Source organism: Triticum dicoccoides, chromosome 3A (genome assembly GCF_002162155.2).
Source record: "Triticum dicoccoides isolate Atlit2015 ecotype Zavitan chromosome 3A, WEW_v2.0, whole genome shotgun sequence".
Classification (NCBI taxonomy): domain Eukaryota; kingdom Viridiplantae; phylum Streptophyta; class Magnoliopsida; order Poales; family Poaceae; genus Triticum; species Triticum dicoccoides.
Genome location: NC_041384.1, coordinates 79,360,101 through 79,378,740, shown reverse-complemented (window position 1 = coordinate 79,378,740; position 18,640 = coordinate 79,360,101). Strand labels below are relative to the sequence as shown.

Sequence of the window (18,640 nt, the reverse complement as noted above, 5' to 3'; positions counted from 1 at the left end):
GGGGCTAGAGGGATGGTCGGGGCGACGGCGGACTGGCAGTGGGGAGTGTTTTCGTGGCAGGCGGGGCGGCGCACCGCCGGCCGCGTGCGGCGGAGGCTGCTGTTTGGACGGCTCAGGGGGGTGGAGGTTGAAGATGAACCGCAGGCCCTTGATTTCGTATCCAACGGCTGCAAAATCGACTGACCAGAGATGAAAAAGTCAGTCGACCGATGTGTAGCCTCACCTTGCCAGTGCGTTCAGTTTCGACAGCAAAATTCAGTTTCGACAGCAAAATTCATTTTCGACAGCAAAATTCAGTTTCGACAGTTAAGTTCAGTTTTGACAGTTAAGTTCAGTTTCAACAGTTAAATTCAGTTTCGACAGTTAAGTTCAGAGATGAGCGGCTGATGTATTTTACATCTAGCACTTTGTGGTTATGTATTTTACGTCATGTATTGGAGATGCTATTAGAATTCCATTCAGGTTAACGTTGTTCGTTGTCTCTCTTGTCCTGCTTCAGCCTCGGCGTCGTACAACTCACCGGAGCTTCTCCAATGACGAAACCCTCCATCACAGCGGAGCAGTACCTCGGGCTCCATCTCCAGAAGCCTAAGATCTTCTTCCCCTCCTCCGACAGCCAAGTCAACCGGAGCGTCCTCACCGGCCAACCCAATCACGCTGAGATCGACATGGCTTCGCCAAAGAGGTTGTACACTTGTTGCATCTCTTTTTTACTCTACATGTTATATATATTGTCCACTGAGCACTCGTAGTAACGGGAAATACGATTATTTTATCCTACTATATGACAAGCAGTGAGGTACCAGGCAACTTAGCTATCCGTGATGGACTCTCTTGAACGCCATCATTATTTATCTCTGCGCGTTTGAGCTGTGCATTTGTCGATGGGCCTGGGAGTTGAGCTAGTATGGCAGTGGCCTGGGTCCAAAGTAATAGAAGTAGCACAAAAACATTTTTTTAGTGTAGGATTTTCCTTCCTCAAGCCTGCCTACTAGAATCGCCGGTGCTTGAAAGGAAAAGTGAATGAAAAACATCGGAATCGGAAAGTTTCCTATGGTACTGCTTTTCATGAATTTGGTGCACAGGAATGGAGCAAAGGAAAACTGTAGGATTTGTTCCTTTAGTGTCTCCTTGAAAGAAAAATCGTAGGAATTCTAATTTCCACTTCTCCTCCTTTTCATATTCATGTTCATCAAGCACAAGACTAAGAGATAGTAGCATAATAGCATTATAACCGTACATTTTCTTGTGGTTTGACTTAATCTCATGATGTCTACTACACAACCTTCTTCTTGTAGAAGTTGTTGGGCCTCCAAGTGCAGAGGTTTGTAGGACAGTAGCAAATTTCCCTCAAGTAGATGACCTAAGGTTTATCAATCTGTAGGAGGCGTAGGATGAAGATGGTCTCTCTCAAGCAACCCTGCAACCAAATAACAAAGAGTCTCTTGTGTCCCCAACACACCCAATACAATGGTAAATTGTATAGGTGCACTAGTTTGGTGAAGAGATGGTGATACAAGTGCAACATGGATGGTAGATAAAGGTATTTGTAATCTGAAATTATAAAAACGGCAAGGTAACTAATGATAAAAGTGAGTGTAAACGGTATTGCAATGATAGGAAACAAGGCCTAGGGTTCATACTTTCGCTAGTGTAAGTTCCCTCAACAATAGTAACATAATTGGATCATATAACTATCCCTCAAGATGCAACAAAGAGTCACTCCAAAGTCACTAATAGCGGAGAACGAACGAAGAGATTATGGTAGGGTACGAAACCACCTCAAAGTTATTCTTTCCAATCAATCCGTTGGGCTATTCCTATAAGTGTCACAAATAGCCCTAGAGTTCGTACTAGAATAACACCTTAAGACACAAATCAACCAAAACCCTAATGTCACCTAGATACTCCAACATCACCTCAAGTATCCGTGGGTATGATTATACGATATGCATCACACAATCTCAGATTCATCTATTCAACCAACACAAAGGACATCAAAGAGTTCCCCAAAGTTCCTACCGGAGAATCATGATGAAAACATGTGCCAACCCCTATGCATAGGTTCATGGGCGGAACCCGCAAGTTGATCACCAAAACATACATCAAGTGAATCACGTGGCATCCCATTGTCACCATAGATACGCACGGCAAGACATACATCAAGTGTTCTCAAATCTTTAAAGAGTCAATCCGATAAGATAACTCCAAAGGGGAAACTCAATTCATTACAAGAGAGTAGAGGGGGAGGAGAAACATAAGATCCAACTATAATAGCAAAGCTCGCGATACATCAAGATCGTATCATCTCAAGAACACGAGAGAGAGAGATAGAGATCAAACACATAGCTACTGGTACATACCCTCAGCCCCGAGGGAGAATTACTCCCTCCTTGTCATGGAGAGCACCGGGATGATGAAGATGGCCACCGGAGAGGGATTGCCCCCTCCGGCAGGGTGCCGGAACGGGTCTAGATTGGTTTTCGGTGGCTACTGAGGCTTCTGGTGGCGGAACTCCCGATCTCTTCTGTGTTCTGGAAGTTTTAGGGTATATGGAGTTATATAGGCAGAAGAAGCACGTCAGGGGAGCCACGAGGGCCCCACGAGGCAGGGGCGCGCCCCCTACCCTCGTGAGCTCCTCCTTCCTTCCTTGACGTGGGGTCCAAGTCCTTCGGGTGGCTTTCGTTCCAAAAATAACTTCTCTAGTTGATTTCGTTCCGTTTCGACTCCGTCTGATATTCCCTTTCTTCAAAACACAAAAATAGGCATAAAACAGCAAATCTGGGCTGGGCCTCCGGTTAATAGGTTAGTCTCGAAAGTAATATAAAAGTGGATAATAAAGCCCAATATTGCCCAAAACAGTAGATAATATAGCATGGAGCGATCAAAAATTATAGATACGTTGGAGATGTATCATCTCACCATGCTTTTTTGCATCCTGTAATCTTCCAATTGTTGTGAATCAAACACCCAGATTGGCAGAAATCCTGTGTTTTTAAATTCTCTGTTTTGCACGTGCATTCCTATCCTATTCCTGTCTATTTCCTATCCCTGCATTCTTAGAATCCTCAAATTCAAACAAGCCCTTACTCAATTACTTCTGTTACAGATATGTGTCAAAGAAAACCTTGTGTGGTTTGTCCTACTCCTGCGGCGCTGTGTTCCACCCCAGCTCAGCTACTCCAACGATGGAAGGGTTCACCACAGCAGGGATCCGCTCTCCAGACTGTCTTTCGCCGCCTCAGATCTTCTTCCCCGCCGCCGGCAGCCACGACAACTGCATTACCATCATCAACTGAGCAGATGACCTTGAGGACTACACGGGTCCGCAAGAGAGGTCGCACTCTTCCGTGTCTGCTTACGTTATGCGTCGCTTAATATGATGACATGCTACATTATCGTCGTGTTCACTTATTAGACTCCGAGTCAGGTCCAAACTAATGCTGAAACTTGAGTTTTTAAATGGTTGTGGGGTACATATTAGGGCAGCAATCAGTACTATATGTCTACTATCTGGTTAATCTCCAGTGTCTACTATGAGTTTCATGTTGGGTGCAAACAAACATTAAAGGAGCCATTATCTGTATTTTTTAACTAAATCTATTATCTGCCTGCTATCATTGGTTTTGGGTCTATCCACAGTTTGCTACCATCCCTCTAGATTTGTGCATGCACTCCTTACATAATCTCACTATGTTTTATTCCTATGCATGACAGTTATTGTACACAATGGAACTGATCATGTAGAGCAAACTATACGAGCCTTGCATGGCAATAAAATTCATGCAGACGTCGTTCCATGGTGGGCGCAAAGGCAGCCCCCCTCCACCCATTTCGGATCGTAATCAAGAGGAAGATAACTGTTCTGAGGGGTATTCAGAAGGAGAAGACCACTCCTATTTACCCCATGAGGTCTTCGCTCTAACTTGGCATGCTGATGTTGGTAATATCATGCATATGGTGCCTTGCATTGCTTACTGTATACATTAAAGATGGCATCTGCTTAGTTTAGACATGCTTTGTGTCAATGCCATCTGTTTAGTTTCTTTATCGTATATGTGAATCATGCAATGCCATCTTGTCTAGCCAGGCATCATATATGTGAATTTTGCAATGCCACCCTGGTTAGCCAGTCATCTTATATGTGAATTATATCATGCCATCATTTTTTTATTACGTGTTAAATTTGTCAACAATTTAAGTACATTCAATTACTCTTCCTGTGCATCAGCCATTTGGCACGGTCATGGAAAAATCTGGAGTGGAAACAAGGTCTTTAGAGCAGACAATGCTATCTGACGAAGCGCGTGTCTTGCTGGTTACCGATAGCTCCTCAGAGGAGGATTCAGAGATAGATGACCAGTCATATCCCCCCCCCCCGAGGTGCATGCCCTAACTTGGCAGGGTTATGTTGCTCATATCGTGCGTATGGTATCTTGCATTGCTATGTCATTTGCTTAGTTTAGACATGCTTTGTGTGAATGCCACCTATTTAGTGTCTAATTACCATATATGTGAATTATGCAATGCCATCTTGTTGCAAGACATTATATATGTGAATTATGCAATGTTATCTTGCTGCAAGGCATTATGTATGTGAATTATGCAATGCCATGCTATTTAGGCAAGCGTCATATATGTGAATTATATCATGCCGTCCATTTTTTGTATTTCTCATTGCTTTTGTCGACAATGTTTGTATATTCAGCTGCTCTTCCTGTGCATCAGCCATTTGAATTGGTGATGGAGAAATCTGGAGTGAAAACAAGGTCTTCAGAGCAGACAATGCTACCTGCTGAAGCAGATATCTTGCTCGTTACAGATAGCTCTTCAGAGGAGGATTCAGAGGCAGATGACCAGTCCTATTATCCCCCTGAGGTGTATGCTCAAACTTGGCAGGGTTATATTACTCATATAATGCATATGTTATATTGCAATGCTTAGTTTTTACATCATATACACAATATTGAATGCCATCTCCTTAGTTGACACATCATATATGCGATTGCCCTCTGCTCACTTCCTTAGTATATAAATCATATATTTGAATTATGTCATGCCATGATGTTTACATGGACAGCATGTATCTGAATTATGGCATGCCAACCCATTTTCTAAATACATAATATAGTTATATCATCTCATCCTGTTTACATAGTCATCATATTTAAATTATGTCATTATATCCGTGAATTATATCTTGCCATCATGTTTCCATCGACGGCATGTTTGTGATTTATGGCATGCCAACCACTTTAATAGACACATCGTATAGTTATATCATGTCATCCTGTTTACATAGTCATCATATTTTGAAGTATGTCATTCTATCTTGTTTAGTTAGCCATCATACATGTGAAATTGTGTCATACTATCCTATTTAATTAGCCATCATATATGTGAAATTATGTCCTGCTATTCTGTTTGCTTAGACAACATAAATGTGAATTATTTCATGCCATGTTTTCTTCCCTACTATCCATTGCACCTGTCTATCTTACAATGTATGTACATTCAATTACTTTTCTTGTTTATCAGCCATTTCAATTGGAGGGAGTGATGGTAGTATCTGTGGGAGTAAAAACACGGTCTTCAGAAAAGATCGTGCTACCTGTCGATGCAGATAGAACCACGGTTGTACTTGCCCAAGAACCAGCCCCACCACACATAACCCACACTCATGCAGATTGTACCCCTACCCAGTTGGACAGAGAACCAACTACACCCCTTCTAACCCCAACCCCAGCAGATAGACACCCAGTTCCCGTTGACACAGCATCGTCTCCACCATAGAGCACCCAAACACGAGCAGTTAGTAAGGCAACTGCAGTGCCCAAATCACGAGGACCACCACTCCGAACCCGAAGTCAATGCTTAAAGCAGAAGAAGAATTGTTCTCAGGTTCGGTTCCGTAGCTATGGTTCATACTAGTTTGCTCTTGCATCACTGTATTTACTGATACCAACTAATTTCAAATTTGAAGGATGCAATTGAAACTCCAATGGCGCAACAGGTATGTTTTAAACCTGTTTTTTCAACGTGTTTGGCTATTTGTTGTTGTAACTTGCTCTATGTTGACTTCAGTTTCAATTGAATAAACAGTTATGTTCTCATGCCATGCACATTACAAGTGTTGTTATTGCTATGTAGTTTCCCACACTTATATTCTGTCTATGCTGCTTTGTCTTAAATAGATATGATTCAAACTGTATCTATCTTGATTTGGCAACATAAACTAGAATGATATAGACCATACAGTGACCATACTACATAGATATATGTTTGTTTCATGTTGTTATCCTGTCCACCTTACTACTGAACTGGTTTACCAAAATGAGTTTCATATACTAAATTGTAAACCTGAGATGTGTTTGTTTGTTTCTCTTTTAGAACATGGATAAAATATTGGAGAAGAGTACCCTGTTATGCAATGGTAAATGAAGTAATGCAGATAAGGTTCAAGATAGTGAGACATCCCTGTTGGTCTCCAAGAAAGCTGATAAAAACTATATTGAAGACACTGAGACAACCCCAAAGTCCTGTCTTGATGTAGTGTTCGAGTTACTGGCTACCACTGCTAGCACCAGCTCTTCAAACTCATTGCCTGAATCAGTTCGGCTTCTTGAGTCTCAACTTCAAGTTGAAAGACATCGATCAGATGTTATGCGACAGGAAGCCGAAGGACTAAGGAAGTCCCTACAGAATTCAGATGCATACTTTCTGGTGCAACAGCAAGCGCTGGAGGACTTAAGCGCCAAACAAGAGAAAGTTAATAAGCTTGCTAAGCATCTTGCCAGCATTATGGGTACCCAGGATATTGTTTCTTGAGCTCTTCTAAAGTGGTTTTAGTTCTGGACTTGTTTTGTTGCGGCGTTTATATGCTGTTGTGTTCCCTATATTTGCACTCGTGGCGAACTTTGATGCCTAGTGGATGTAATATGTGTAATAGTCGTGATAGCCTAGTGTAAGTTGCTTGCTTATTTATTTCCTTGTTGTCTTGTTTATTTGTTTGCTTGTAGTCAGTGAAATTCTTTTTCTGCGGTTTGCTAGTGGCTGCAATAACCTATTTTTTAAAACTAGGCCACAATAACCATGGGCTAATATTTACTGTAGTGACACTGGGCCTCCTATGGGTCGTAGAAACAGTGGGCCTTCTACGGGCCGTATAAACAGCGGGCCTTCTACGGGCCGTAGAAACAGTGGTCCTTCTATGGGCCTTGGAAACAATGGGCCTTCTACGGGCCGTATCATCAATGGGCCTTCTACGGGTCGTATCATGAATGGGCCTTATACGGGCCATATGATCGATTGGCCAAACATGGTCCAAACAGACCACATTCTGGTCGTAAACGGGCTAGAGTTGGAATCGTCCGTTTATGGGCCGACCATAACGGGCCATCGTTAATAGGCCGTATTTGATGACGCTATGAAAATGGCCCAATGTATTAACGGACCACAAACGGGCCGACTGTAACCACGGGCTGAATCTGGCCCCCAAGCAGAAAATGACAGAACGGGTCGTAAGTAAATGAATGCTGGAAATGAGCCCAAGAATAAATGGGCTCTGAGAAGGCCGAAAGATAACATGGGCTGGAGACGGCCCAACGGAATAACGGGTCGTTAATGGGTATAAAGTGATACACTGTTTATTACGGGCCAGTTTCACCACGGGTCGTTAATAGGCCAAGAGCTACATAGGGCCTCATATGGGCCGAAAGACGTCATGGGCCATACATGGGTCAGAAGTGAAAACGGGCTGGAATCATATTGGATGGCCCAGATGACGCTATTGGGCCTAATTCAGATAGGGCGTAACGGGCCTTGGGTTAGCGGGTTGTAAATGGGCTATATGTGAACATGCCGTTAACAGGCTTTCCATGGGCCGGCCCGCCACCTTTTGACCAAGTCAAACGGGTCGGCCTTTTCACAGGAATGGGCCTCTGTTGCGCCGTGTCACGTGTCAACGTATCATAGGCACCTTCTGTCCAATGAGTGGATGACATCTATCCCGACGATGAGCCGACACGTGTTTCCTCCAGCCAATGATGATTTTACACGTGGAAAATCCCCATTGGTCGGGGCTGTTAACGGGTTATCGGATCCAAAACCCGACCCAATAGCTTAACGGCGTTCCGTTACGGTGGATGCCACATGTCGGTCACCCTTGACGAAAGCACTTCTGTGACGCGCGATTTATCGTCATGGAAGTGGACACTTCCGTGATGATAATTTTGGTAATATCTGGGAACACTTCTACGACAGCACGGGTATGACTATCTTGATTCTGTCATAAATTTGTCATGGATGTACATGCATGACAAAAAACGCGACCTACTGCGACAAACACGTATCATCATGGAAGTGTATTTTTTTGTAGTATATGGGTTCCTTCTCTTTAATATTTTTCAAAGTGACTCCTACTTTAGATCCATATTGAGAGATTCGATTGTGGATCTTTTTAAACAAATTTTCAATTAACTCTACGGTAGCAACCTTATTTTCAATAATTTCAAGCCTTTGCATTACATGCTCCAAAGTTAATACAGTTCCGTTAACCAAAAGAGGGGGTGAGCCAAACAAATCTATCATAGCATTATAAGAATCAAAAGTATGGCTACCCAAGAAGTTCCCTCCGGTAATAGTATCAAGGATATATCTGTGCCAGTGAGTTATGCCTACATAAAAATTGCGAAGAAGAACGGAAGTAGATTGCTTCCTGGTAGATCTATTTTGAGCATTGCAAATTCTATACCAAGCATCTTTTAGATTTTTCTCCCTCCCTTTGCTTAAAATTTAGAATTTCATTCTCGGGAGACAACGGAGAAGATAAGGGACTAGCCATAATGACAAGAAAGCAAACTAACACACAAGCAAACAAAAAGCAAACAGGCAAAAAGAGGCAAACGAGAAAGAGAAGGAGGATAGAGAGAGAGGGCGAATAAAACGGCAAGGGTGAAGTGGGGGAGAGGAAAAAGAGAGGCAAATGGCAAATAATGTAATGCGGGAGATACGGATTGTGATGGGTACTTGGTATGTTGACTTTTGCGTAGACTCCCCGGCAACGGCGCCAGAAATCCTGCTTGCTACCTCTTGAGCACTGCGTTGGTTTTCCCCGAAGAGGAAGGGATGATGCAGCAAAGTAGCATAAGTATTTCCCTCGGTTTTTGAGAACCAAGGTATCAATCCAGTAGGAGGCTACGCGCGAGTCCCTCGTACCTGCACAAAACAAATAAATCCTCGCAACCAACGCGATAAGGGGTTGTCAATCCCTACACGGCCACTTACGAGAGTTAGATATGATAGATATGATAAGATAATATTTTTTGGTATTTTTATGATAAAGATGCAACGTAAAATAAAATCAAAGTAGAAAGCAAAGGAAATAACTAAGTATTGGAAGATTAATATGATGAAGATAGACCCGAGGGCCATAGGTTTCACTAATGGCTTCTCTCAAGACCATAAGTATTCTATGGTGGGTGAACAAATTACTGTTGAACAATTGACAGAATTGAGAATAGTTATGAGAATGTCTAGGTATGATCATGTATATAGGCATCACGTACGAGACAAGTAGACCGACTCCTGCCTGCATCTACTACTATTACTGCACTCATCGACCGCTATCCAACATGCATCTAGAGTGAAAACAGAGTAACGCCTTAAGCAAGATGACATGATGTAGAGGGATAAACTCATGCAATATGATGAAAACCCCATCTTGTTATCCTCGATGGCAACAATACAATATGTGCCTTGTTGCCCCTACTGTCACTGGGAAAGGACACCGCAAGATTGAACCCAAAGCTAAGCACTTCTCCCATTGCAAGAAAGATCAATCTAGTAGGCCAAACCAAACTGATAATTCGAAGAGACTTGCAAAGATAACCAATCATACATAAAAGAATTCAGAGAAGATTCAAATATTGTTCATATATAGACTTGATCATAAACCCACAATTCATCGGTCTCAACAAACACACCGCAAAACGAAGATTACATCGAATAGTTCTCCACAAGAGAGGGGGAGAACATTGTATTGAGATCCAAAAAGAGAGAAGAAGCCATCTAGCTAATAACTATGGACCCGTAGATCTGAGGTAAACTACTCACACTTCATCGGAGGGGCTATGGTGATGATGTAGAAGCCCTACGTGATCGATGCCCCCTCCGGCGGAGCTTCGAAACAGGTCCCAAGATGGGATCTCGTGGATACAGAAAGTTGTGGCGGTGGAATTAGGGTTTTTGCTCCGTATCTGATCGTTTGGGGGTACGTAGGTATATATAGGAGGAAGGAGTACGTCGGTAGAGCAACAGGGGGCCCGCGAGGGTGGAGGGCGCGCCTGGGGGGTAGGCGCGCCCCCTACCTCGTGGCCTCCTCTTTTGTGTCTTGACGTAGGGTCCAAGTCTCCTGGGTCTTGTTCGTTGAGAAAATCATGTTCCCGGATATTTCTTTCCGTTTGATATTCCTTTTCTTCGAAACCCTAAAACAGGCAAAAAAAACAGCAATTCTAGGCTGGGCCTCCGGTTAATAGGCTAGTCCCAAAAATAATATAAAAGTGGATAATAAAGCCCAATAACGTCCAAAACAGTAGATAATATATCATGGAGCAATCAAAAATTATAGATACGTTGGAGACGTATCAGAAACCATCAATGGCTCGGGACTGGCAGGTCGCGGAGTGGCAGAGCCACTTTCAGTGTGAGATTCCCCGAGCAGCGGCGGGGCAGTTGGGTCGGGCTCGGGGGCAGCGCCAACCAAAGATGGATCCGAGGGGGGTGCCGTGGAAGGCGACAACCCGTCCTGTCGGGCAGGGGAAGGGGAAGGATCTGGAGTCTCCTCGACCGGTGCGGAAGCGCCAGATGGCGGATGCGGAGAGGCTGGAGCCCACAACGGGTTGTGCGGGCTGGTGGGAAGACCAGTCAGCTGAAGGGTTTGAACGGGGGGTGGGTGGAGCTGACGGAGTAGCTGCAGGTGCTGACGAGGGATTGCATGCTTTATCCAAAAGCGGGGCAGGGCCCAACCTTTGGGAGGCAGGGATCCGAGGCGCGGGCGGGGAGGCATCAGGGTGTGGGCCCAACACCCCCTGCCAACCGCAATGGGGGGCTGCCGGCGACCAGGGGGTCAGGTGGCGCCGCCACGGGCACCACGGCCAGAGCGTCGCGAGGTGCTAGGGGATCGCCGAGGAGGGAACTCGTACCGCCAAGGCCATGGGCCAGGAACTGGCGGCGAGCCAGGGTCGTCTCCATCAGCCCCGGCCGGAGGAGGGGGCAGCGGCGGGGAAGGCAGGCGGTAATCGTGGGTCTCATAGACGTGGATCAACATCGGGAACCGGACGAGGGGGCGCGCGAAGCGCGAAACACGGTCCGGGTCAGCACCGAGCGCAATGCCATCCCGCGGCGGCAGGAGCAACTCGGACGAGCGCGGAATGCCATCAGGGTTGGCCGTCCAGGCGGAGAAGCGGAACACCAACATGTCGCGGCCAGAGCGTGTCTCCGGGGCGAGATCTTCAATGAGGCAGAAGGGGGCCAGCAGGATGTCGGCAGAGGCGCGATCCCATGCGTGGTATGGGATGCCGCGGATCTTGATGAGGACACGCATGCGCACGGTGACCGTCTCGCCGCCGACGATGGGGCTCCATGGGGTGAACCGAAGCCGGAAGCGGGGGGAGCGCAAGCTCGTGGCTGCGACACGTGCACGGGACTCGCGAGAGCGGAAGCGGATGAAGAAATCTCCTGGGTGGTGGCAATGAACGGAGAACTCGTCCGGCGGAAAGGCAAACCGCGCCTGAAGAGCCTTGAAGACCTCATCGGCGGAGATGCCCGTGCGGTTGCCGGCAGGATCGGCAAGCAGAGCAAGGGACTGGAGCGCGTCCTCGGCGGACTCCATAGTCGCTGACCATGGCAGATAGCAAACCGCGCCGGCCGGGCGAAGCGAGGGATGACCCGAGAGTGGGGAGGCAGGCACCGCAGAAGAGCTGGAGCCCGACGGGGAGGGGTGGGAAGGCGAGGCTGAAGTGAGGACCAGCACTCCGCGGGAGGAGGGAGGCTGGGAGGACGCGGCCGACAGCGCAGGCGAGGAAGGCGCGGACGCGGCCCCGGAGGACGCGGGGCCGCTCGGTCCGGCAACGCTCGCCTCGGAGGACCCAGGGCAGAGGTGGCGCGAGCGCTTCGGCGGCGGAGAGCCTGACGGACGTCGAGGGAGCGGGGTGGTGCAGAACCGGGAGACGTGACCGTAAAAGCGATAGCGCCGGCAGCAGATATCACGGCGACACTCAGATCTGAGGTGCCAGGGACGGACCAAGCAGCGAGGGCATTCGTCGGCGCGCCGGGGCGACGCGTCATGGTCGCGACGACGACGCCGGGGGCAAGGTGAGGGGCGGCGGTCAGCGCGGCGCTCCTGGCGGCTGCGGACGGCGGTCCACGCGCCACCCGCCTCATCAGGGGCCGGTGCCTCCACCGGAGGAACGCGGTGAACCTCGGAACGGGGGCCTAGACGGGGAGTGGCGGGCGGCGAGGAGGCGAGGACGAGGGCGTAAGAGGGGGCGGGGCGGAGCGGGCTGGGCGATGGGAAGGGGCTCCCATCCAACCATGGGCGCTCGCGGGTCCAGCCTGGGCCCGGCTGGGGCGACGGCGAGGACATGGCGACGAGTGCCGAGGGGCGCAACGGCGCAAGGGCTGTGGACGCCGGGGCCGGAGTGGCCACCGGCGGAGCGCGAAGCGTGGGCAAGGAGCGAGGAGCGTGGAGCTTCCTAACTTGCTACTTGAATTTTTCACGTTATACAGGACTGATGGATTCTCATCCAGAAGAGTCGCTTCGTCAAACCACTCTATCTTCTGTACAGTAACCAACGGTATCGACCAATTAAGCAGATCACACACTGGTGGCGTCTCAATCTATACGCACGTACAGTAACAGTGGTTGCTATATGTCTGTCTTTCTTCAATACGAATGTTTGATAGCCGAAGCCATTTTGAAAGCTTACGTAAAGCTAGTTAGGCGACTGCGATTTGCGAAGGCTGCAATCGTAAGCTACATAAATACGAAGACAGCCTGCATATGATTTGATCGATCAGACGTAGATGGCTCATTCATAAAATATGAATATATATGTGATTCAGGCGAGTACACAACGCTAGGACTTTGGGAGGGCTTGGCCATCGAGCGAACCAACTTAGTGGTTTTATGCATGAGAGGGGCACGTCCTACACGCATGGGCATAAGAACCCACTTTTTAAAATTGCATTTTACCGGTTTTGTCCGGTTTTCCAGTAATTAACTGGACAATTTTTTTCTGCTTAATTAATAGATGAGGCAATCTTTGCCTTCGTTTCAAAATTTTTTTGCATTTTAAAAATGTTTTAAAATGTCAAAAAAATCAAAAGAAAATTTCACGCATACATCTTCGTAATATGTGTGTGTGGCACAAAGTTGTGAGAAAAATCTCTTTTTGTTTAGCTCCGCAAAAAAGACAAATGTTAGTGCTTCTAAATAGCGTTCCACGACACTTTTTTTCGTCTTTTTTGCATAAGCCAAAGAAAAGTTATTTTTCCGTGATACTTTCTGCGTGCACAGGAATGTGAAGATGTATGTGTGAGACCTTTTTCATAGTTTTTTGGCATTTAGAAATATGTTTTTGAAAGTGGGTTCATATGCCCATGGATCCATTTATGCACTTCTCTTTCATGCATGTTGTATACATGCCCTATGCTTTTCTAGACTTCGTCATATCAGTGGCATCTTCAGCGTCCCCTGTTGCTTCTTAGAGTAGTGGCAACTTTTGTTTCTCCGAGCCTACGTGCTTTATCCAGGCTGAGAGCCCTGTAATAAATTGGACCTTTAACTGTTTCTATTTCTCGTTTTCTGTGGATCATATGTGTTCTGTCTGTGTAAGGGCTTTGTTGATTTAAAATTGGACGCCTTTGGCGTCTTTGTTTTAAAGAGAATTGAGCCAATCTAGGTCAAGTGCAACGGGTGCACCAGGGCACCACGCGCATTCTCTAGCCGTCAACGTCCCTTGGAGGTCTCAGCCTCTCGGGCATCTTCAATGTGGAGCATCAAACATACACTTTTAAATGTTCGTGAAGACGTTCAAACATGTCTACAAACATTCAGATGGGCGTCGGTCATCCAACGTTATCCCCTAAAAATCTCGGCGAAACCCGGACCATGAAAGCCATGCAATATTGGTAGATAGGTTTTTGTTTTCACATTTTTAAAATGCACACTACATCTAAACACTACTTCTAAATCCTAACCCTCTTAGTCGGAGATCAGGCCGATAACCTCGAAGCTCACTAATGGCGGGCTGAATCCATGGCATCCCGGCATACCCGGAGGCCACAGATGAGCGGCGGCCTCATCGTCCTCCTTGTCGGTTGTGTCATCCGCGAAGACCACAGCTCGCCGCATGTCCCTGATGTAGATCCAGCGCTCGTGCTCGGTTGTGTGGGCACTCTGCACGGATGCGTAGACCGCCCAGATCTCGACGACGAGGTCTAGATCTGCGAGGAGCGCCACCAGAGCTAAGGAATCCGCGTGCTCTTTCTTGGCCCGAATCAGACAATGTGCTGCCGGGTTCGACGCCAGACCGCCTCGCCTCCTTCCCCTCATACCGAGTTGAGGGAATTGCGGAAAAAGCTATGACCCAATGACAGATGAGTCCCACTTTATGGGAACTTTTTGCAGGTTGATTTCCGTTGGATGGACACCAAATCCTGCGTGAGTGCAAAAGGAGACATCAAAAATAATATCAACAATGACCCGCTCTAGCCATCGCGTGAGTGCAGAAAAGACGCATAAAAAGAATGCATCCCGGCATCTACGTTGAAAGAGACAGGATGTATATGTATGAGGCAATATCCATGGTGGCCCTTTGATGACGTCGACCGGTCGACCGGAGAGAAAGATTTGGAGGGCAGTCAATTCAATTGCAACCTTAAAGTATAGATGGTGATTTAATTGATTCAATATGGCCTCTTTGGTAGAAATAAGAGTTTACTCATCCACCTCCCTTATCAGCCAAATGTCTACACCTAAACCCAAACCCCTCACCTCACATTCCACTATATAATAAGCCAAGCTAGCTCTGTCTAGCTCACTTGTACAAGAACGCTTCACCGGCTATAGCGTAAACAAACGCAAAAGAAATGGAGGCGGTGTCATGGTGGCTTCGAGGCTTCCTCGGCAAGTACCCGGAGATCGTGGTGTCGTTCGCTTGCTTCTTGTTCCTGCTCTTCTTCAGGTTCCGCCGGCGGGACGGGCTGCCGACGAACTGGCCGGTGGTCGGCTCGGTGCCGGCGATCACCGTCAACGCCGGCCGCGTGCACGAGTGGCTCACCGAGTTCCTGCGCGTGGCGCCGGGGATGTCGCACGTCGCCAGGGGCCCGTGGGGCTCGCCCGTGGACATACTTCTCACGGCCAACCCGGCGGACGTGGCGCATGTCTTCACGACCAACTTCGGCAACTACCCCAAGGGCGAGGAGTTCGCGGCCCTGTTCGACGTGCTCGGCAACGGCATCTTCAACGCCGACGGGGATTCGTGGGCGTTCCAGCGGCGCAAGGCGCACGCGCTGCTCTCGGACGCGAGGTTCCGCGCCGCCGTGGCCGCGAGCACCGCGCGCAAGCTCGACGAGGGGCTCGTGCCGCTCCTCGACGGCGTCGCTGCCGGCGGCGCGGTCGTCGACCTGCAGGACGTGTTCATGCGCCTGACGTTCGACCTCACGGCGATGTTCATATTCGGTACGGATCCCGGCTGCCTGGCCGCCGACTTCCCGCGAGTGCCGTTCGCCGCGGCCATGGACGAGGCCGAGGCGGTGCTGTTCTACAGGCACGTGACGCCCATTGCCTGGCTGAGGCTCCAGACCTACCTAAACATCGGGCATCACAAGAAGATGACCAAGGCTCAGCAGGTGCTGGACGCGTCCATCGCCGAGTTCGTCTCGCTACGGCGAGAGCGCGCGGCCAGCAGTGCCGACAGCAACGCCAACGGAGCCGACGCCGCTGAGGCTGATCTTCTCACGTTGTACATGGCATGCCAAGACGAGGTAGGCAAGGACGGAAAGGAGTTCGAGCGGTTCTTGCGCGACACGACGCTGAACCTCATGGTCGCCGGCCGCGACACGACGAGCTCCGCCCTGACATGGTTCTTCTGGCTGCTCACCAACCACCCCGACGTCGAGGCCAAGATCCTCGCCGAGCTCCGTGAGAACCTGTCGTCTGGCAGCCACCCTACCGCCGCCGATCTGAAGCGGCTGGTGTACCTGCACGCGGCCCTGTCGGAGTCGCTCCGGCTGTACCCGCCCGTGCCGTTCGAGCACAAGGCGGGAGCGCGGCCGGACACGCTGCCGAGCGGGCCGGCCGTGCGGCCTACGAGGAGGGTGATCGTGTCTTTCTACTCGATGGGACGCATGGAGTCGGTGTGGGGCAAGGACTGCCTGGAGTTCCGGCCGGAGCGGTGGCTGACGGAGGCGGGGCGGCTCCGGCACGAGCCGTCGTACAAGTTCGTGGCGTTCAACGTGGGGCCCCGGACGTGCCTGGGCAAGGACCTGGCGTTCACGCAGATGAAGGCCGTGGTGGCCGCCGTGCTGCCGCGGTTCCGGGTGGAGGTCGCCGCGGGCGCGGTGGTGAGGCCCAAGCTGTCCATCATACTCCACATGAAGGACGGGCTCAAGGTGAGGGTTTACAAGAGGCAAGACGATGCCCGCTAGGGCTACGTACGTACCTATACCGATGCTCGCACAAGTCCTACGTGCATATGCATTGCATGGCAAAACATGCATATACATGCACTACTACATACTGTGGTGTATGCTGTATCTCCTAATTTGTGGGGTTATTGTTTGTTTGTGTGTGCGTGTATATATATAAATACGTATAAGGAATAATGTGTATACAAAGGATAAAATAAATACATGTGTATACAAAGGAATATATGGTTGGAAAAGAATGGCGTACGTGGAATAATGATCCAGCACAGATTGATCAACTGGGATATGAATGCATGCAACTGAAAGCTAGCCTGGTGCACAACCGCCCGCCTTATCTGTACATTTTGCCAGCATTGCATGAAGACATGCGGCAGTTGAGCGCCGCACGCACTCTCATCAGCTCAGTCTAAACATCGAACACAGACACGTAGCGTAGCACGCACTCTCATCAACGTCGCGGTAAACCTAGTTTGGTGAGCAAGACACGATAAGTCGAGCGGGACAAGGCACCAACCACCCATTTCTACGGTTTCCTGCTGACAAAGAACACTATCGGATAATAAATCAAAGAGAAAACAGGTCCCAGAAGGTTAATTATGGACGTGATATCTGCGATGCCGAATAACGGGGACTGCATGGCCGTCGTCGTAGCTTGAAATGGCAGCTCTAAAAAACTTTTTGATTGGAAATAGAGCAAACAAGGACCTTTATGTAAAAAAAATGCAGTGCATGCGAGGGCTGCAACCAGCAAAAAATGAAATCTTTTTTTTTCTTGAGACAAACAAGCAGAAAAATCTGTCGTCGCCCAATAACAGGAATCGACGAGCCATGGGCTTCCCCAGCCGTGCAGTGGGCCGCGAGTGGGCAGACTTATTTCTTGACGTGACCCAACAACGTAACGAGAATAATGGGCCTTCGCATTAGTATCAAGTTTTTTACCTTAAACTTCGCATTAGTATCAAGTTTACCGACCCCAAAAAAATCAAGTTTATCGTCGTGCTTTTTTTTTTTGAACACCAGTACAGACACAAACGCTCATATACACGCGCATACACTCACCTCTATGAACGCACATACACACACCTTACTCCTATGAGCACATTCGAAAGACTGAGCTGGCATATCATCTTGAGATTTACGAAGTAACCGTCTCCTCCCACTGAATGCGCATCGCCGAAAATTCTAAAATAAATACAGGAATAAATGCGAGCACCAGGATTTGAACCCTGGTGGGCTGGGGATACCACAGTCCCTCTAATCATCCGACCACAGGTTGGTTCGCAAGTTTACCGTCGTGCTGATTGATTGAGGTGAGCTATTTTCCAATAACAACAAAAAATGTGAGCTCATACTAAGCATATGTAATGAATTGGAAATACCCTAAATGATTGAAAATTCTTTTGGAAATACTCAAAAGAAAATGCTATGAATTGGAAATGTTATTGAAAATAAATGAACTTGGAGATTAGTCTTTAATTTATTTTTGAATACGACCAATAGGTGTAAACTTTGTGCTTCTCGCAATGCAAATGTGAAGTGTACATCTATACTTACAGTTAGAGATTGCTGAAGCAACCCGCAATGCATATATGAAGTTTTTTCTCCCTTAGATGGATCTCACTAAAAAAACTACGGATCGACATGAGTGCACTTGAGGTAATAAATTATGTTGCTTTATTTTTTTTTGTTGGACTTGTTACTGTTGGTTGTGTGCATCCTAATATACAGAGATCGGGTGTCCCGTCGTCGTGGATCCTTGCCTTTCTAGTGACGCGGCACCACCCCATGCCCTTGCAGTTGAATAACCACACCATGCTGGCACACTTGTTCGCGTTTCATATTTTCAGCAAATTGAGAAAGAAAAGAGGTTTAGATGCAGAAGGTGCAACTAAAAATGATTCTCTTTTTTTTTTTGAAATCTAAAAAAACT

At 47.9% G+C, this 18,640-nt stretch overlaps 1 protein-coding gene across 1 annotated transcript; it reads left to right on the top strand.

The window, feature by feature from the left end:
• Positions 1–15,108: 15,108 nt before the first annotated feature.
• LOC119267270 (alkane hydroxylase MAH1-like) lies at positions 15,109–16,950 on the top strand. Its single transcript, XM_037548637.1, has one exon. The coding sequence runs from the start codon at positions 15,151–15,153 to the stop codon at positions 16,708–16,710; it is 1,560 nt and encodes a 519-aa protein (XP_037404534.1). The 5' UTR covers positions 15,109–15,150; the 3' UTR covers positions 16,711–16,950.
• The last annotated feature ends 1,690 nt before the right edge of the window (positions 16,951–18,640 follow it).